This window comes from Plectrocnemia conspersa, unplaced genomic scaffold, assembly GCF_051122295.1.
Source record: "Plectrocnemia conspersa isolate PC_06_02 unplaced genomic scaffold, ASM5112229v1 ptg000003l, whole genome shotgun sequence".
Lineage (NCBI taxonomy): Eukaryota > Metazoa > Arthropoda > Insecta > Trichoptera > Polycentropodidae > Plectrocnemia > Plectrocnemia conspersa.
In genome coordinates, this window is record NW_028277167.1 from 21564268 (window position 1) to 21586959 (window position 22692).

At 28.8% G+C, this 22692-nt stretch overlaps 1 protein-coding gene across 1 annotated transcript in view; it reads left to right on the forward strand.

Moving 5' to 3' along the window:
* The first annotated feature begins 9035 nt into the window (after positions 1-9035).
* The window catches only part of SerT (Serotonin transporter), a 34133-nt gene continuing 20476 nt past the window's right edge, over positions 9036-22692 (forward strand). Inside the window, exons 1-2 of the mRNA XM_088183232.1 lie at positions 9036-9225; positions 20580-20777. Of these exons, the coding sequence (XP_088039358.1) occupies positions 20649-20777 (129 nt within the window). The 5' untranslated portion in view covers positions 9036-9225; positions 20580-20648. The remainder of the gene's footprint in view (positions 9226-20579; positions 20778-22692) is intronic.

Consider the following 22692-nt stretch of genomic DNA (forward strand, 5'->3'; position numbering starts at 1 on the left):
ATTTACTTTTTATACAATTAATTAAATAACATCTTAAATAATCTCAACATATTTGTTGTATGATAAAATATAAATAAAACTATTCTTAGAAAAAAATTGTGAAATTAAACTGTTTTTGCCAAATAATTTTACAGAACCAAATAAGAACAAATTCCAATGAAGATGATTTGAAATTTCAGTGCCTCATTCTTTCTTTTTTTGATTCTAGATTCTAGATACTCTTCCTTCCATCATGTGTTAGGAATATCAACGGCTTTGAACCACGCCACGTACAGTGAATTTTAAGTCAGAAGAAGCACCACGAACGCAGAGTTATTTGTCTCCATTGAAGACCTCTTAGCAGACCAACACAACAGTAGACTATTCCACCAAGTATTTGTCTTTGTCCGGTCCACCTGCATATGCAAAGACTGCAGCCTTGAGAGGTGCATCCACGGAGAGAGGTCCAGATATCGTGCCTCGTTACGCGCGTAAATAAAGTGTTTTACTTATTATATATACATATATGCATATAATAATGTAGCTTTTTGTTAAATGAGTTTTCATTCGCAACCCAAAATTATTGATTTTTATTATTATATATTATCCTGGTGGTTTAATACTTACTTGTTTTGATTCATGATGTCTGATTGACTTATCCAGTTGGTACAGATTTACCCCGTTGTAACTCTTTGGGATTACGCCTGTCTGGTTACGGTCAGATATGATCTAAAAAAATAAAAAAAATATATGTAATAAAATATTATTAGCGTGTTATTGTTATGTCATTGCTTATGTTTTTGATGGTATTCAGCACGGTACGAGTTTTGGGAGATGACGGGGCTTGCGTATCGCGCCTTTTCTCTCTTATTTTTCTTGCCGACGTTTCGATTTCCGATTTTGGGGGTCATAATCTAAATCTTATCTTGGCCGAAGCACATTTTATATCTATGTCGTCTTTAAATTGATCGTGTTACTTGTCACATGTCTATAAAAATAAATATTTTTGATTGATAAATACATTAATTAATAAAAAATACAAAAATGTAAAGCTATAGATGTTATGATATCACAATACACTATTATAATACACACCCAATACGTGTATACCCTCATTAAGTTGTTGCGACCGTATTAATCGTGTTGTGGTTATGACGTTATCCAGACAATACCGACTGGCTGGGTATGATTCTAATCGAATAGGGGTTGAGGCGTCGACTGAATTAACTATAGTTTTACCCTTGACACGAATACGAGCAAAAAAACAATACCTTCCAGTGCAATTAATGACTGGATAGAAACTGTCAGGAATGTGGCTAACGACTCAAATTAAAAACGGCATAAAAATATTTCGCGACAATTAAGACCACTTTGTAGTACATTTGTATTCGCCGGGGGTTGCAAAATGTAATTAGCGCGATACGTATTTGTTATATTATTATGATGGGGTGTAATTATTTTGTGATTTGGTTATTACAAAGGCGTATTGTGATAGTGTTAAATGAGTTTTAATTGTTTTTATTTTAATAATATTTAATGAACATTTAATTTTGATATAATATCAAACTATCTATGTAACGTCTGGCTATTGTGATACATAAAAGATCTGTTCTGCATTGTAAGTATATTGATTAACCATAAACATAATGAAGCGTTACATTTGCTAGTCATCAGCATTAAATCATGCGGCACTTGCTTGTTTAAGTTATTTTATTATAATCTTTAATAAAATCTTTATAATTGAGCTTTATTTTATTATTAAGACAAGTCCAATTTTTATTTGTGCTTTAAAAATATTCTATATAGCAATAACTTACGTATATCTTTGAGTTTTGTTATCAAATATATGGTCACTTTCAATACTATAAACCACGTTTTTTGTTACGTTACAAATAATTAACGGAGCCGATCAACGAGCGCCGACCGGTAGTCCTTCTCCCGTCGCGTTTTATTTGATTTAAGAATGTTACTCTACTATCGTGCCTAAATCAAATCAGATCAAATTTTTTTTTGGTATTCTAGTTTTGATTTATTGATTTATCTGAAGTTTCTTTAATATAAAAAATTATTACAATGTAAATATCACAATATTTTAATACACGTAAATCTAATCAAAATGATCAATATTTAATCAGTTTTATATTAAACATAAAACATATACTTTTATGTATGCTTTGTTAATTTTTTAACGGTTTTTACTATTTTAATATACATGTATTAATGTAAATTGTGCATATTATTTTTACAATGATCCTAAGATCTGGATTTAATTAATGCGTCTTCTAAAATGTCTAACGGCGATAAACTTTATTTGAATATCTGTTTTTACAGAAAATTTTAAACCATCTCTTTATATTAGAAGTGATAAGAATATCATTGAAAATTTAAACAAATAAAAAAAAAAACAGCTGCGTAGTTTTACGGTAGCCAAATAAATTGCACCCCCTCCCCCTTCTCCCCAGTTCTCACACTCAAATTAGTTAAGTATTGCGAAATTCAAATAAAAGGAGAGATGGAGATATTTAAATTTATTTGGAGCTCTTTTTGTTGTTGCTGGAGTGGATTTAGCGTATAATAAATCGGCGTGAGAAATTTGGTCGCCCGTGAAGTTGGTGCGAGCGAATGAAAGTGATAGTGTTTTAGCACACGGTGAGTTGGTGTATTATGTTTATATTATCTTCTAAATAAAATAAAATAAAAGTGTTGCAATTGACATTATTTCTTGACCCCAGTTATTTATTATATCGACTTTATCATTGCTTAAATAAATTATTGAAAGTAGGTTTAAATATTGCTTTATTTAACCATTTAAACTCGCAAATCGATTTAAATCCCCTGATCATTTTTATATCTTTATGTAAAAAATATATTTTATAAAATATAATTTTAAATATATAAAAATAAAACATCAGATTGAATAAACATAGTAATACAGTATTATTTGCATTTTTAGAAATCAATTTTATATTTATTTCTGATTAAAGCATTCGAAATGTTAAAACACCGCGAATCAATTAAATTTACTCTATCGCACGGCGAATCGGCACGAGCGAGTGAGAGTGATGGTGCTTTAGCACGAAGTGAGTCGGTGTATTTTTTGTATTATTTTGTAAATAAAATAAAATAATAGTGCTGCAACTAACATTATTTATCGAATCCAGTAATGTATTTTATTGATTTTTTCATTAATTAACTTAATTATTTTTCCTCGTCGATTTTAAATAAATTATTGAAATTAGGCTAAAATAATACACATAAATATATTGTTTTATTTAAACATAGCGAATCAGTCAAAGCCACTCCAATGCACAATGAATCTAAGCTCGAGTCATGAAAAGCGGTGCTATAGTACGCGGTCGGTGCGAGCGAGTGAGAGTGATTGTGCTATAGCATTTTGTAAATAAAATAAAATAATAGTGATACAACTAACATTCTTATTTGTACACAAATCAAATATTTGTTGGCGTAGGATATAAATTATATATTCAATTTATTATTTTAATTGTAATATTTATTTAAATAACACCATATAAAATATTCTTAAAAAAATATTGACTTTAAAAATTATAGCAGAATGCTCTATAAAAATCATAGTTGTTTCTTTTGTGATTTTTTAGTGAGAGAGACAAATTAGAGTATTATATAGAATAGCTATACCTAGGATATAGGTAAGTGATATATGTAGATAAAATTTCACGTTTATTGCAAAACACTAGCAAAAAATATTAAAATGGAATTAGGAATATTAAATTTGAACTAGAATATAAATATTACTGTCAGATATATAAACTTGTGGGTCTCGTATTTTGTGTACAAGATTTCCATTTTATAGTAAGAAAATTCATATGGAAATAGGCAAGGGGCTGCTGTCTTTTATCTATATCGAAGCTTACCCCTCAATGTTTCATCTATTTTCATTCACTAAATCATTGCCTACTTAATGCGATTAGAGCAATTTTAAAGCCATGTATATATTTAAATCGATCGCGATCATAGATTTACTGCAATACTTGTCTTTATTACTTAAATGTGTAATAAATAAAGCATTAATAATTATTATTTATTTTATTAATTTATTTAGCTTAATAGCTAATCTTTACATCTAACAAATTTAGTAAACATATATAAAATATATAAAAAATACATAACAGAAAGAAAAAATATACAATAATAAAGACTTAATATTATAATACTTTATTTCTATATGTACGAAGGTGTTTTTTTATTCCATTTATAAAACCCGTTATATTTTTGCTGTTTCGGATTTCTCTTGGAAGACTATTATATAAATTAAAACCTCCGTACATAATTCCCCTAGCCGTACTCGTTTTCTTATACTTAATTATCTTTAAATTTTCTCTATTTCTAGTATTATATTTATGTACATCTTTATTTCTTATTAAATACTTATTAAAATAGTGTGGTAACATATTATTTTCTAACTTATATATAAATATTAAAACATTCATACTCAATATTTCTTGAACATTCAACCATTCTAATCTATCAATCATACTTTTACAATTAGTTAATCTATTTTTATTTAAGATTACTCTCATTGCCCTATTTTGTAATTTTTGCAACATTTGTTTATCTAATTTATTCAACATATTTAATAGTGTTGCACAATAATTAAAATGGGGCAATATTATACTATTGTAAATTAATTTTTTTGTATTTATACTTAATATATTTCTTAATCTAGATAATAAACCTATTTTTCTACTAATTTTTTTTAATATGTAATTACAATGTTCTTTAAAGTTTAATTTTGTATCAACAATTACTCCTAAATATTTTATATTATCCACTATTTCTATATTAGAGTTATTTATTACTATTTTGGTACTATCATCTAACACATTTTTATAATTAATAAACATACATTTAGTTTTATTCTCACATTATTCTTTAACCATATCTCTAACACACCTAATTCATCATTCAAATTACTCACAACTTCTTCAATGTTATCACCCATGCAATAGATCAATGTGTCATCCGCAAATAGATGAACTTTACATTTTCTTACGTTATTAACTATATCATTCATATATAAAACAAACAACAATGGTCCCAATTTAGACCCTTGTGGTACTCCATAATACACTAACCTCTCTTCAGAACATACATTATTTATCTTAACTTTTTGTTTTCTTTTATATAAGTAATTATTAAACCATCTAATACTACTAATAAAAAAAAGTTTGTATTTCTCTAAGTAAAATTATCATTGTATATAATATAAAATAAGCTATTTGTTATTAAGTTTTGCTTTACACAATAAAATATTAGTACAAAATGGCACAGTGAAAGTTTTAATAAACTTACACTATTTAAAAAGTATTACGATAACTTTTCGAAATATTTTATACGCACAAACTTACGATTCAGATACATTGTTCTGTGCGATATTAAATAAAAGGTGGGATTTCACCTTTTGGTTAGAAAACTGTCTCTCAGTGATAAAATCTCTCAAAGAAAATTACGTACAAAAACGTGCCCTTTGGTGCTGAAATCCCATTGTCGCTTGAACAAACTTCCCTACAAAGATATTAATGGTACATGGATCGAGCACTAGGCAACGAACGTTATCATGAAATTTTATAAAAAATATATTATTTATTATATTGCTCATTACCAAGTAATATATTTATAAAAAGCTAATGACAAATAAATATGATATACCATAAGCTTATTTAAAATTTCTTTTAAAATTTAATAATAAATATTTTATGTGTACTTATTATATTTTTCTAAATGTACACATATTTAATTTATAATTTTAATATAGCAAATTGTAACTCCAGAATGTAAAATTACGTAAATAAAAAAAGGAGAATTTCGATTTATATTCATTAACAGTTGACATATTAAAGTACATAATTGTAGAATACATAAAAATAAATACATATATCTAAATGCTATTATTTTGTCAAAATCGATTAAAAATATATTGTAATAATTTTATCAAATCTATTTTAAAAATCGCAAATAAACATCCAAAAAGTTTATTAAACTAAACATTGTTTGATTTATTACTATGGTTTCTATACATCTCTTTTCGAAGATGACAATTGCGTTTCATGAATATTTTCTCTTTAAATTTGTTCTATATATCCGGATTTTTTATCATTTAAAATATACAATATATATATAAAGGGCTAGGTTTATTCTGTATATACAAAGAAATATATACGTCGTTAGACATTTGGAAAAGCTCGTTATAGATCCTGCTCTTAGAAATATTAAAAAAATAAGAGTTCTCATATTATATATTACATATACATTTAAGAAAATATTTTTTATGTAATACATCTGATTCGATTAAAGTGTCGTCATTTCGATCAGATTAATAGGTTTTAAAATATTGTTATAAAACTGTTCAGATAAATCAATATTTATTAGTTATTAAATTAAATTAAAAATACTTATAATTAGCTTAGCTCAATAAAGCAAATAGATCCTTATGTTTAGTCTGTTTTAGTCGTCTCTTCTTTTCTTTCTCAGCTTTTTATTATTTGATTTAAGCACTAGAGAACAATGAAAAAGTACATAAAATTAGTACTTAAAGTATAGAGTAATAATAAAAAGTACTCATAATTAAACAAGTCGAGATATTTTTTTGTAAGTGCAAAATGATATTCTTCATGAATTTCATTTAGATATTTTTTAAAAAGTAGCTGAATTAAATTAATGTAAAAATAGGAAAAGCTATGAAAACTTAATCTGTAATAATCGATAACAATTATAATTATATAAAAATGTAATTTAAAAACACTAGAGTTACTATGTGATTCGAACCCATGTCTTTCAAGTATTGATCATCCTCTGATACTGATAATATTTCATGCTATTTAACGTTAAATATCTCGATATTCTCAAAAAATAATTTAATAATTTAAGTGCGTGTAATTAAAAAGCATTAATATATTTATATGTAAAAATAATGAGTTATTAAATAAAATAGTTTACTTCGAAATATTATGACCCTGAATTTATTTTCAAATATACAGTTTGCATGTCGGTAGCATAAAAAAGTAGATTGACATATTTTAATAGGTCAAGCGACTAGATTTTCTACCCGGTCAAGGGCAAATAAATTTTTCAAATTACTCGGCCGAGTGAGTACTGAGTGAATACTCGGCCGAGTGGGTTGAATATGTAGTAGTAGTTACATATAATATTTATTATTAACTTAAAAGAAAGAGAAAATTAAATTGGTTTTTTGAACCATTTTTAAAAATATTTCAGGCATGAAGTGGTTAAGCTATATAATTTTGTATTATTTGATTATTAAATTAATATTTATATAATTGATTTTTTTCTTAATAAATTTTGATTTGTTTATATCTAATCGTTTTACAAATTTATTTTTCAATGCAATTGAGTTTAATATTTAATCATATATACGCAAGCTTCCTAAAAATCAGTACAGTGTTACGCTTTTTTTATATATTATTAAATAAAAATTTAGAAATTATCATGATCAGATGTAGTGTAACTATAACTTGGAACAAATAGTTTGAGCAACCTAAATCTTGACAGCCAATTAGCTGAAAATAATTATTTTTAGTAATTTTTTAATCTATAAATGTAATTGCATTAATGTTCAAAATACAATAGTATTTGCTATTAACAGAACTAGTAACTATTAAATATATTTTGTATTACATACTACATACGTTAAACTTTAAATCAGAATAAATTTTCTCTATATTCCTATAATCGATTTAGCTCGTTTTGAACATATGAATTTGGATCAAAAAATATGTACTTACTGTTGGTATCACTATCTTTGGTGCTCTCAGACTTATTGTACGCGTAGTTTGTTTCTGACCGCCAAGTATTGATGTCACGCGCGGCAATTTCTTTATTTTGAAGATGACGGAACAAATAATTGACTGAAAATAAATAAATTGCAGTTAAGTAATGCAAATATTAAATGAGGGAACAAATAATTTAAATAAAATTTTAAAGATATAATTACAGGGTTTTTACAATTTTTCGACAACATAAAAATTTCTGAGAGAACCATGTCGACATTGAAGAATAAAATAGAGGTAGCCTAGCACAACAATCACCGATGAAAATGTGAAATTAAATATAGACACGGTGCATAGTAATCGCTGATTCACTAATCATTCTGTCATCGAAATAAAGGTCCAATCGTCTCGATGAAAGTACCATGAAATCCAAAAAAAGCACGCCAAGTTCGATCGAATGTTCACCGCCAGGTTGTTGGATCGATAAGAATTCTTACCTTGCAGTTTTATGTCGCCTGCTTGAAGCAATCCAAAGAAGTATTGCACCACAATAATGCACAATTGTGAATTTTTGGTCAAAAATTACACCATTATAATGCCATATTAACTGCGAGTTTTCTTATTCTTACATATAAGGAGTATAATAAAACAGAAAAAAAGCAATATCCTCGAGATCCCTGATTGAAAGAAACGCTGGCATAAGTGAATTATATCTGATGGTGACTACTTTAAAGAATGAAATAATATTTTTGAGCAGCTTATAACTATTTTATGTATATTTTTAATATAGTTGAATATTATTAATATATTTCATTTTCTAAATGTGATAATTTATACTACTTTTATTTAATTTTCTACGGATACGATACATATAAATTACTTAGTGACGAGCAATTGACTTTGTCGGGTTTGATAGCTAACGTTACAATCAAAACGAAACCATACATATCCTTGAAGCAACACACTATCACACAATACACACAATCAAACAGGTGGCTCTTTACATCTCGCTCTGAACTGAATACGACGTAAAAATACATACGTAGATATACAATAAATAAAAGTTGTAGAATAGAATAGTACTATCGCCTTACGGAGCGTAAATGCCTTCCACCACCCCTTTGGGCGGGGGTCCATCCGCCTATCGTCGCCAAGGGCATCTCGTCTAATTGAGCAAGAAGATTAGCACCTCAAATTTTCGCCAAATCGAAATCTGAGACGTTTAACAATAAGAGCGATTTTCGTTTGAACCGCCCTCGAGCAAGAGCCCGCCCACTGGTTGAAGAAGAAGCAGCAGCAAGCAGTACCGGGCAGTTGGTGCCGAGCCGCGAAGCTTGCAACAACCCTCCGGAACAAGCACTCCGGAAAAGTCGACCAAAGGCACCCCAGGGTCCAACTCTTAACCTCGGCCATGACTCAACTTCTGAGATTCGACGCACCGGGCCTGACGCCCGAACGCTGACGACTGCTACCGCCGAAGGTTAGAAAAATTTCTATTGTTTAATTTATGTTGCAATACCTTTTTAACGGAAATGGAAATCAAATAACTATATCTCTAAATACTCGATCGAATCCAATGCTATGTTACGAATTAATACATAACTTCATATAGAAACATGTAATTATTTTTTTAACAATGACGCGATACAGTTCGAGTAAAAATATTTTTTTTAAATATATATAATTATAAGCAAAAACATATGAATATATATTATATATGTGCATACATAATTTCAAAAATGTTTAATAAACACAAGAAATTGTTATAGCAACGTAAATGATTTTTTACAGTGTCATTGTACGTTAATTAAATATCTCTTAAAAATTATAAAATTGTAAAAATTATATTTTTACCTAATAAATAATGCGTATTAATAATTTAATACTAGTCTATATAAGTTTTAATATTTACAATGATTAATTAGTTTTAATTGTCCGTGTCAAAATTAGAAGTATACCGTAGAATAGTTTTAAAATTCCGGCTCAGGAGCAAAGTTCCCAAATTTTCATTATTTTCAATTATCTGAATACATAAATGATGAAATATTCTAATATATTCGTAAATTTATGAAAAATCATAAAACACAAGCTTATACACGCATAAAATTACTTTATAAAAAAAAAACGAATAAAAATTATAAAGACTATTTATATTAATTTTAGTCCACAGCGGCACAACATTACTTCGAAAGCATGAATATTTTTTGGAATTTCTGCAATTACATTTTAAAAATAAGCTTCAAGCTTTTAATCAGTACGAATATTTATTTTATTTATTCTTTTTCACAAACAAATAATTAAAATAAAAAGCTCATTTGCTCATAAAAAATAAAATTTGCATTGATCTTATAGAAAATAAAAATTCAATATTAGCCATTCAAAAAATCCACAGCTGCACAATATTTACTTAGAAATATGAGTTATTTCTGAAATTTCGGCAATTACAACACGTGTTCCATGTAATTTTATTTATCGGCTATTATTTATTTATTTTTATTTTAAATATAATAAAGCATTAAATGTTTCAAGCTTTTAATTAGCAGTTTTATTCATTCCTTTTTCTGAAGACTACAAATCCGTAGTTATCGGCAGAAGAAATATTTAAAATAATAAAGCTCAAAAAATAATACATTAATAAATTATTTTCTATTAATAAATGTTTCAAGTCTTAAATAATTACATAGTAGCATTTTATTTTTTACTGCTACTAAAGACTACAAATCCACAGTCTTCGGCAGCACAAAAAATGAAAATAATAATAGCAAAATAAATTATTCTAGACAGACTTAAAATTAAACATTAATCTACAAATATTATAAATTCAATACAAGCTATTAAATATGAGTATTTTTTTTTGATTTATGCAATTACAGTGTTTTTAAAGTTTTGTTTGTCAGCTATTATAATATAGTGGCTTATTTTCATTTAAAAAATAATTAAGCTTTAAAGCAGTACAAAGTTTCATATTCATTTTTCCTGCTACCGAAAATTACAACTCCGTAGTATTCGGCAGCAGAAATAATTGAAATATAAAAGCTAAAAAAATATTATCATATTAATCTACTTGAGACAGATTTAAAATTAAACATTATATGCATTGTTCTAAAATAAATTTTAAATTCAATACCAGCCATTGAGAAAATCCACAGCTGCACAATATTGCTTCGGAAACATAAGTAATTTCTAGAATTGCGGCAATTACAAAGTGTTATTTTTTATTTGTTGGCTTCTGTTGTTATACTCTTTAAATCGTTAGCAAAGATTTGCCTATGAGTATTAAATAAAACGTTTCTTACTGTTATTATATATTAATTCTTCCTTCAAGTACTAAAAATGTTGATCATGCATTCGAATGCTTCTTAATGTACTCAAAAACTTATTTGGGGAGTTTTCAACGGATACGAATTAGGCGTGGTGATTATTTGTGATTTATATGCGAATCAAGGAACATATAAATGCGTTCGCTTTACGACTATAACATTTTTGAAAACAGGAAACATAAAAGAACAGTGACAGAACATTATTCGAATCGCGGAAGACGTAAAAAAGGCAAATCGGCCTAGATGTGCCGTTTTAAAATAATGGCGCTCGTTATTTCGATATACTCGCAAAATTGTTAAAATTGAGTATTCTCATTATAAATTATGTGTTATATTGGAACATGGTTCAGATAAATCGTTTATATTTGACGGTATCAAAGAGTTAACCCCCTTTGACTGTTTTTATATTTCAACTGTCGTATAATCTTTTTGTATTTCAAAAGCGGTGGGCAGTAAGAATTAAAAGATTAACTTGCGGTTCAAAAGTATTGTATTTATTTTAAGTCGTTGGAAATAATAATGATATTTTAAAATCAAATCAAGAGCTTTAAAATAATATGTATATTATCTGTAAAATTGTATTGTAGTATAATAATATAGATCTCTGAATCACTGTTGAAAGTATGTAGAGATTCTCTCTACACGTAAATGACTTCTGCGGATAATCTTTAAAGATGCTCGGTTTTGTTATAAAAAACGCGTTTTATTTTAACGATTCAACAGTTATTCGTTTCCTCGATATCACTTTTGCTTGCAAATTTCTAAAATGGGGGTTTATAATTTGGAGTCTCCGAGTAACTATTGTAATTATCTGGTTATTCCATAAGTCTGCATTTTTAAAGGATCGGGTTAAGTGAATTAAAAATCAAAACGTGTAGTACTTTTACTAAATTATATTTTCAACATCTTTTTATACAATTATTCACTACATGTTAATCAATGTTTATATATCTGATATGAAATATAATTAATTTTGGAAGCAATAAATTCTTTAAAGTCGATTTTTATATCTGTTTTTGGAAAATATTTTTTCCACCTAAAAACTGTCGCAAGAAGCAAAATTCATGATAGTAGTTTGGATCAATGTCTGAAGAATAAGGTGGGTGAGAAATGAGTTCCCAAGAAAATCCATTGATTTTTTTCTATCGTCTTCTTTGATACATGAGGGCGAGCGCTGTCTTGGTGTAAAATTACCCTTCTTTAATTTTTAAGGGAAGATATTTTTCATGGTCTGAGTCACTTTTAAATTAGTTAGTTGAGCACACTGTCTGTCACAAATGTCTGCCTATAATCCAGTAAGCAAAAGTCGTTTTCTTAATATTTCCATGGAATTAAAATTCAGAGTATTTCATTAAATGACCTGCATTTAACTAGTCAAATTCAATGGAGTGATTAGAATTTACGTCAAAAGCAATCAAACCGTGCCGTCGCAGTCGCAGTGGAAATGCTCAATTATCTAGCGACTTTTTATAACTATATTACGACTTACAATAATTGAGAATCGAATAAAGCATAACTAAACCGAATTTTGACCAATAGGAGAGCGCAAAATACAAATATCCCTTCTCAGAAGTCAAAAATCCACGTCAAAAGCAATAAACTCGTGCCGTCGCCGTCGCAGTGAGAACGCTCGTTACCAAGCGTTCTCACTGCGACGTTGCCGACACGATTTTATTGCTTTTGACGTAAGTTTTTGACTTCTGAGAAGTGATAATTGTTTTTGCGCCCTTCTATTGACCAAAATTCGGTTTGAATATATTTTAAACAACACTTTCATTTCATATTTTAAAAATATAGTGCGATAATAAATTGCAGACAAATACGTAAAATAGCAATATTCGAAATGCATAGTCTGAATATACTTATTATAAAGGCTTAGTTTTTATTTTGGGCTTGACCCGAAGTTCTAAAACAATATCAAATTTAAAATTTTCATTGTAGCATGTTGGGTTTGGTTAATTCACATAGGTTATGTTTCGGTTTGAACAGAAAATAGACGTTTTAAAACTGTCAAATTGAGTTTAATATACATTTTAGAGCAGCATATAATTTCATTAGTTAAATTATATTTTCGCTAATAGAAATATATATCTACTGGTTAAAATGTATTTGGACTTACTAGTGAAATATGTAACTTGCCAGAAAAATAAACATTTACTGCAGTGGCGTACGGTGGGTGTTAATATTGGGTGTGCTATAAAAAATAAAAATAAAACGTACATTTTTTCATTTATATTAGCCGAGGTTTTGACATGCCTAAACTGCCTTACAGCTTTTTCCCATATATAAATAAATAAATAAACATCAAACCTAATCTAAAATATTATTATATAAAAATATCAAATTTCCAATAAACATAAACTTATAATTATTTATATATAAAATCTAATCTTCTTTCTTTAATCATAAATTTTTCTATCACGCTGTCATAAAAAGTGATCTTCTTTTTATTATCCATAAGGATCCCTTTTTCTATTGAAATCAAGCTAAGGCCACATAGCCTTTCTTGGCCTTGGGTACTTCGATAACAATTATTAATTCGTTTCAGTGCAGAAAATGAACGTTCTGCTGAAGCAGTACTGCTTGGAAGAGTTAATATTAGTTTGCCTAATTTATCTATTTCCTGAAAACCTGACTCAAGATTATTTGTGTTCATAAATTGTACAAGCTCATGAACAGATTTCTCTGCAAATTTAGGTAAATGATAAAGAACAGCAAGCTCATTTTTTAAACTTATAAAATCAAATAATGCTCCATAGAATTGTTGCAGTTTGGTAAGTAATTCATTTGGAAATTTTTCTTTATATTGCTCATATTTTTCTTTCTCCAGAAGGTGAAAATATTCCAATTTGGACATTGAAGAAATCGGTTTTCAATTTGCTTACATATATTATCAACTATTGTATTAAATAGTTGGCTAAACGCGTGCTTTTCTTCAACAAGCAAATCATTACTCAGTCTTGGATAATTTTCTTTCGTTACATAAGAATCCCATAATGTTTAATAATTATTTTCCTGTACATGTCTGAGTTGTTGCAAAATTTCGGTAACTTTCTTACAGCAATATAATATGTCAAAAGATTTGGATTGTAAAATGTTGTATAACACATCAGTTTTTCCAAAAAGGTTTGAAAATATGTGGAGAAGTTTTCTTGTTTCAAAATCTTCCAAAAAGCTAAGAAAACCTCGTGCTTTTATTTCAGTGTCGGGGTCCCATAGTTCACAATTTTTCACGAAGTCTCGAAAAAAGTCCGTAAATTCATTTCTGTATTTTTGCACTGTGTTACTTAACCGTGTGTATAATTCCATCTTGTAGGTGTAACAGAAGGAAGTCTTCTAGCTACAAACTCTTGTAAAGCATTTATTCGTTTGGAAGATTTCGAAAAGAATGCAGACAATCCATTTAAAGTTTGAAAGAATGATTTGCACACTTTTATATTGGAAAGACCTTGTTGTAATGTTAAATTCAACATATGAGCATAGCAGTGTGTAAAAATGGCCAGTGGATAAACTTCGAGTACTTTGGCTTGCAAACCATTAATATGCCCACTCATTACACTCGCCCCATCATAAGTCTGTCCAACTAATTTTTCTTGAATTTTAAATTCTTCAATTATATTTACAACGTGGCAAAATATGCCATCGGCTGTTTTATCAGAGCTAACGTCTGTAAAGTCAATAAACCGCTCGTAAACTTTACCTTCATAAACAAAACGCAAAACTGTTGAGAGTTCGTCATTATATCTGAAGTTTCGTCAAGAATAATAGCGACAAAATTTGCTGAATTTACTTCTTCCTTAATATGATCTTTAATAACATCACCAATCGCTTCAATTATGTCATTCTGTATGGATGGGGAAGTACCACGAAACACCGTTGCAGTATTTAAATGAGTATCCAAAACAGAATCGTATTCTCGAAGTGCATTTAAAAATTCAAGGTAATTTCCTTTGTTTAGTGAATTACAGGATTCATCGTGGCCTCGAAAAGGTTGTTCTTGTTTTCCTAGATATACTACTGCGTCAATCATTCCTTTTAATATTTCTCTATTTTTATGAACTTGTTCATTATGTTGACTTATATTAGCTTTAAAATGAAAAATGTCTTGTATATTCACATTTATTGTCTTTATGCTTCATAAATAAATTGGGAAGAGGTGGACGTGGTTTGGCAATTTTGATTATCTTCAATTTAATTTCATAACTTATTTTTGAAAATGGATTATTCAGAATATCTTCAACAGTATTTTTCATCATTATTGGGGTAAATAAAAAAATATAATCTAGAATAGAAAATTAAATATTGATCATATGTAAATAAGATAATAAACTATTTTACGCCAAAATATAAAAAATGAGTGACCTGTTATTGTGATATAATGTAATAAAAAAGCAGCGACGGACGCAAGAGTTTTTGAAGTACGCGCACCAAATTCGAGACCAATTTTACTACTGAGCGCTGCCAGCCGACAGATCGACTTCAGCCGTTAAATCTCGAAACAATTTACTTTAGTCGGCGGCCGCGCGCAAGGTCGGCGCGTTATATGTGTTGTTCCAAAACGATCGCTCGCGCGAAAACGTTCAGAGCGAATGACAAATACCAATGCATACTATACACTGCATATTAAAAATTTATAATTTTGCATACTACTGTATGCAAAATGATGTCGCTTTACGCCCTAAATTTTCTAAATTTCTAAATTTATATTTTAGATGGTTTTGCGGGTGTGCGCCGCACACCTAGCACACCCTGAATATACGCCCCTGATTTACTGTAACATTTATATATTTTATGTAAATAAATAATGATAGGTATGTAAATGTATATATTACTACATATGGAAAAGTTGAAATCGTATAGTTTTACTAGCACCTGCCAGAAAAATTTAATTTTCACTGCTAAAAATATATATCTACCGGTGAAAATGTTTTCTGATATGATTTCACTGAAATGAAATATTTAAAATAATATTTTCTTTGATGGATAATCCGAGAATTTCTGGTTTAGAATCAGAAACGATTTTTAATAATTTTTAATAAGATTCATAGCGTTTAATTAAAAGACATGCACTTTTCTTGCCCACTTCAATGGGGAGGAGAAGGGAAAAATCCTGTTTTCCACCAAATGATGTCCCTGTCATATTCTACCAATTTTTATTGGGGTATAATATTTTTCTCGGGGTTGGAATTGTGGTTTGAAGTCTGTTTAAGTAAAGGATCAACTTCTCATCTTCAGTTGCTATTCGATTTAAAAATATTTTTTTCTGCTATAGAATTATTCATTATTAGAATTTTGAGATTCATCGCGCGAGATTTTTCTCAGACAATTTTTAAGATACCCATATTTTGAAATTAACACCTTTCCTAATTTTTAAATGACTGTGAACTGATGTAGGCGACACGTTAAGCTTTTATGCTAGTTTCTATATCGGTAATCTTGGACCTGCTTTTATTGCAACCCTAATATCCTCACTAACAACCTCTAAGGATTACTCGAAACGAAATTCTTAGAACCACATTTGACACTTTCAAAATTTACTGCCATCTCTGCACATTGCATTACAGATATTTTTACTTGCTATTGTCGCATTATGACTGAGCTGAAACTCATAAAGCGTAATGTGGCTTAACTGAGATTATTTTGTCTTCACTCCCATTGTTGATTTACAGTTGTAAATATCGATCGAAACAAAAAATATCCCATTACTAAATAACATAATTGATACGACTACTGTTAACAAACACTGCAAGAATAGTGAAAGTATCGTTAGTTTATAAATAGTTAAACATTTTTGTACATGTAAGAAAAAATAGATAAACATTTATGGAACAACCTGATACACCTTAATAAAAAATGCTCAAAATAGGTACTTGAGATACATTCATATATAGTATATATGATGATATTTGATTACTATCCGCTGGTGCATATATATGCATTTTTTCACTACTACTGAATAATGCTATTGCTAATCAAACTATTCTTAAGAATTCTAGTTTTTGGTACCGGAATTTATTTCGGATATCAAGATTACATCCTCTTTTGCTGTAGGCTAGAGCCAAGACGCCGGTGCTCGCCGAGTTGCTATCCAGCTCCTTAATAGGCTCTTATTCACATATTTAGCTACGAGTAGGCGGTGCATTTCGTATCATTTAATTTATATATTTTTCACTTCCATATATATTTTTATATATAATACTATGTATTATTTTTTACTATCGTGACGTATTGGGGTAACGATGCTCCTAATTAAATTCAAATAAATAAACAAATGCATATATTTAAATACTCACTGGCTTAGCAAAAGAATCGATAAAAACTAATCAAGGTATTATTTGAATTAATACTATGGAAATTTAGACAGTTAGCCATGTAGCATATTCACTTGAACTCAACATCTGGCGAATGTTTTTACCTTTACAAAGATATTAAAATTTATTAGATGAATAATGCAACAGGTGTTATAGTATTGCAAATATTACACCTGAGATAACGATGTTTCAATCAAATAACATACAAAGTTCGTCTATGTATAGAAGGTCAAATATGAACAAACACATTCACGTACCAGTTTATCGTTGTCGGTAAGAGGCAATAATCTCGAGATTCCTTTTCGAACAAAACAAAAAATACAACCAAACGTCTCTTTTGAACGGCAGTGTTCCCATACTCTTTATTCGCTTCGGTTATATGGAAATTTCGCACCTTTGGTGAAAAGCGACTGAGAACCTCTCGTGTACCGATTTTCCTCCGATGTCACGGCGGAAGGCAAGAAACGCCGACGGAAATCGTTTGGGAACCATTAAACAAGCAATGGGCAAGGTCGCTACTGCTGTTTTTTATTTTTTATTTTGACGCGCCGATGGAAAAGCGCGAAAGATACATTAAAACGCCCTTTTCGTGGAAATCTGACGTCAAAAACGACGCTTTAATGAAAAGCAGTTTTGACGTCGAACGCTAATAATGATCACAATCACGTGTTTCTAAAAATATAAACGTAAATTTGCGGTGTTGTAACGTTGACTATTAGCATAATAAAAAATGATTATGTGCAGAGCGCACTTTGTAGATTATTTTGTATAAAATTACTTTAAATATTTTATTTTATAAAAAAAACAGATTTAACTATGGCACGTGCAACAGGTGCATCAAATCTATGAGAAATAATACATTTCGTTTGACATATCAAATACAATATACACTTTTAAAAATTCTGTCCCTAGATTTCTCGATTATTATATCACAAAAAAAAAAATTAAATACCTTTAAATACTGTATTTTATTTTTCTAACCAGAAATCTAAAAATGTCTTCCACGCATTCGTTATTTATAGGCAGTATTATTCAGAAATAGTGCTTACCATTAAATTTTATTTAATGATAACAAGATTATTTTTTCATGTAAAAATCGTTTATAAATAAAAAAACATGTTTACCCTACGTTGAATATTTATGTTTTATTTATTTATATAGATAAACAGTTTTATGTTAAGATCTATCGTGAAATATATTTTCGAGTCTATTAACGAAGCAGTAAAAGTCAACATACTGAAATATATAGATACAAGTTAATTTATAAATACAAATAATAAAAGAGTTTATAGAAAAAGTGAAAGAATGTTACATAATAGTCTAATAACTGTAATACAATTATCTAGAATTTAACAGTAATATTTATGGGTGAACTTTTTTAAGTATTCTAAAGTCTTTTAAAATAAAAAAAATAATGTTGTGGGTGAGGGCTTAATATATATAATATTATCCAGCGTGGATAAAAACTATTTTGCCTAATGAATGTAAGGGAGAAGCAATAAGAATCGTATGATAAATAAAAAATGCATGAAAAGCTGTTTCATATTGATTCAGAGAAACGTTGTCATGTTTTGCGAACGGTCGCTTCAAATCATATGCAAATATTTATTACTAAATAAGTCAAGCATATTGCCGCAAAACGTATTTATATTTCATTTACTTAATTTTAATATAGCATTATACAGCATACAATAAACGCAAAATATAATTAAGACTATAAATATTTAGCATAGTATATTTTTAATTTAAATAATGCTAAGTTATTATTAAGATAATAATTTTGCTAATAGCGCATATTTTGCTACACCTTGTCCAATAATTTACGGCCTAAACTGTTTCAGTAAGGTATGTGGCAGTGAAAGTGCCACCGTTTTAAAAATATATTATATGAATAAAATTGTGGCTATGTAATACATTGTGTTTTGTGTGCTTTGTACCCATGTTTATCATAAGGTGTGAGTTTATTTATAAAATGTTTTAGATATAAAAATATATAAAATATGTATATGTATGTATTATACTAACCTTCTATATTTTTTTATAAATCTAGATAGAGAAAAAATATTATTGATAAAAAAATAATAATTGACTTTATATTTCAAGACACAAAAAAATACTATTTTTAAATGCAAATGCTCTTTTTGTATTATTTTAAATATTATATAAAATATCCACATTTAATTAGGATTACTAAAAAAACAGTTTTTATAATCATAAATTAAAATTTATTTTAAATATACAATTTTTTTAATATACAAGATAGGTACAGATTAAAATAATGTAAATGTAGTTTATTTAAGCATTTTACTACAACTCATAAAATACATCATTCAGCAAAGCATCACACTATATATGTATTCTAAAATACTAGTAAACGCGCAATTCAGAATCTCAAAAACATCTAGGTTAAAATAGTAAATTAAGGAATTAAAATTATACATCCAGTAATAAAAAATAACATGGAAAAGACCAAAGTATTTATATCTCACAGCTAAATACGTAAAAAAAGTATATTTTATGTATGTATATATTATCTATGCTTTTTTTATATTGTATAAAACTTATATACTTCAAATAAAATTTGTAAAATATTTATATTAATATGGAATGAAATTCTACGCATTATGGCTTGCTAATTTTCAGATCGATAATCTGCTTCGGCGAATTTGCTTTCCTCTGTACATTGAATTTGATTATTAAATTGTGGTTAATTTATTTGCGGTTAACTTTTAACCGTTGCCATTGTCAACAGTCGACGGTTTTATGCCTTGAACCAGTTTCGGACACCGTTCATCTTTTTTATCCCTGAAAGTTGCCTCAGCTACTTCGTTTACAAAATATACAAATTTGAGTCAAAAAAAAAGTAACGTCGAAGAGGTTTTCCTATATTTTTTACAAGCAATACGATCCTGCAACCAAAGTTTCGTTTGAAAAGTCAAATCGGGGCTGCAAGCGAATATTTACACAGAGCGTTTCAAAGATTTTGTTTGCTATGACTACTTTACATGTTCGTATGAATACCTTCAAGTCGTGACAGGGATTTAGATGTTACAAATGAACATAGATATTAAAAATATAAGTGTTTTAATGAGAGTACCACATAAAAAACGTTAGGTTATGTTAAGCTTTCCAGTAGATGAAAACTGCTATCTTGCAAAACATTCCTTTGTGATATTTTACAAATATTGTCATCCTTTTTTTAGGTATGCTCGGAGACGGCGTCGAGCAACGGGGACGCGCCGCCCTCGGGCAGCACCGCCAGCCTCAGTGACATGCAGACATCGGCGGGGCCCTGCCAGGGGGCGGCCGGAGGCTCGGACCCTGGGGCTACGCCTTCGGACGGGGACGGACCCCCACCAGCAACAACCCCAAACGAAACCACCAAATCATTTAAAGAACCGGTAATTTATTTAAATTACAAGCAGTCTATTAACGCGATGCAAAAATTTATTTGAACATTTAAATTAACTAAAAAAATTAAATTTTTAATATGTTTGATAAACTATGAAAACTATCTACGTCTAAAGCTATAAAGATTATTCGTTTGATTGGTTTAAAATTCAGATTTTTTCCAAAGAGCATATACATAATTCAGAGACAAAGCTATAAATTTTTTATTCTCTGAAAAAATATTTTTAGGAAAATCCTCTTCACTCTAAAATCTTAAAAAATATATTAACTTTCAATAGTACCCAACCCAAGTTTAAGAAAACTTATTACTTACTTAAACAGACCCCCCATGACGCTCTCTAACTCCTGGCTTACCTTCTTAGAGAACCTCTTTCTGTGGATGCATCTATAGAAGATGCTTTAAATAAGCTTGAGTCATATATGGAGGCGGCCGGCCAAGGATGAGAGTTTAGCAAAGGTTTTAGCCTGTTATGAGGCGTACTATAGCAGTTAAATATAACCTTACTATGCTCTTTTGTGGCCGATAATCTTTTGTTGGGATGTTTGTACATCAAACTGTTATAAAGTGCCTTGTATGAAGCTTGAGAAAATTATATTTTTTGTTACCGCTAAACTTGAGTGGCTCAAAACGGTTTCGATTAGTGAAATAATAATAGAGGGTATCTCAGAAGCACTGAGAAATGTGTCATAAATAAAAAATGTCTGAAAAGTAGTATCGAAACACGTTGTCATGTTTTGCGAACGGTCGCCACAAATCATTACTATACGCAAAAATCAAACGCATGGATTACAAATATGTTAACTATGGTTTACAAACTAATCGAAAGTTACAATACTTCAAATTAATATAAACCCTTATATTGATGCATAATATTTAAAACTTTTTTTTTCTTTATTTTTTACTAGAAAAAATAAAAACAAAACTAGCAAAGTAATTAAATATCAAATATTAAAATATTAAGATACAAAATCTCATCATGGAACTGAGAATTTCACTAAAATTATTTATATTTTGGAAAAATAATATATCTTTTTTTATTACACTAACAACACGATTAATGCTTTTTGATACGGTAGTTATTTCGATTACATTTTAATAGTGAAAAGTATTTTTGACCTGAAGTAACTATTTAAAAAACCAGTAACTAAAAAATATCAAATCACTATTCCGGTTTAAAAATATTGCTTTTCTATAATTAAAATAAAATAATATTATATTGTCTTAAATGGGGCAGGCCGGCCAAGGACGAGAGTTTGGAAAATGGCAGCCCTTATATAAAACTCTTCTTCTTGAAGTGCTGTACTTGCACACGAAACAATCAAACGAAACGGTCTGGATGGTTAAGTAATATTGCTAAATTCATGTCAAGTTTTCATATTTATTCGCATAAAGACATTTGATCGATTGTTCTTAAAAAAAATGATCACATGTAGGGCTCAAAACCTTCATTATTAATGATATTATTCTAGAAATTATTTTTTGCGCTCTTATATATTTAAAAAAAATATATAAAAAAGCGCAAAAACGCACTTTCGCAGAAGACAACAATTTGCATTAAAAGCAATAAAATCGTTCCGTATACGTCGTAGTATTATAAGGATTGACCACATTTTCAGCTTTGAGAGTAACATTTTTTCACTTAAGCGTAGGCTTAAAAGAATATTTTTGCTACTGAGCCAATCAATTCTAAACTTATAATATCCAGTTGCGCTAGCAAGTGCACTATTAAGAAATATAATATAATACAATTTAATTCATTTCGTTATCAGTACTGAACTGAAATCTTAACATTGCTATTTATATTTATATACCTTTATCTTTATATAGTTAAAACTTTTGAATTCCTAGAAATTATAGTTATAATATTGCGACAATAATTAGTGACGCGATTTCGTATAATGTGG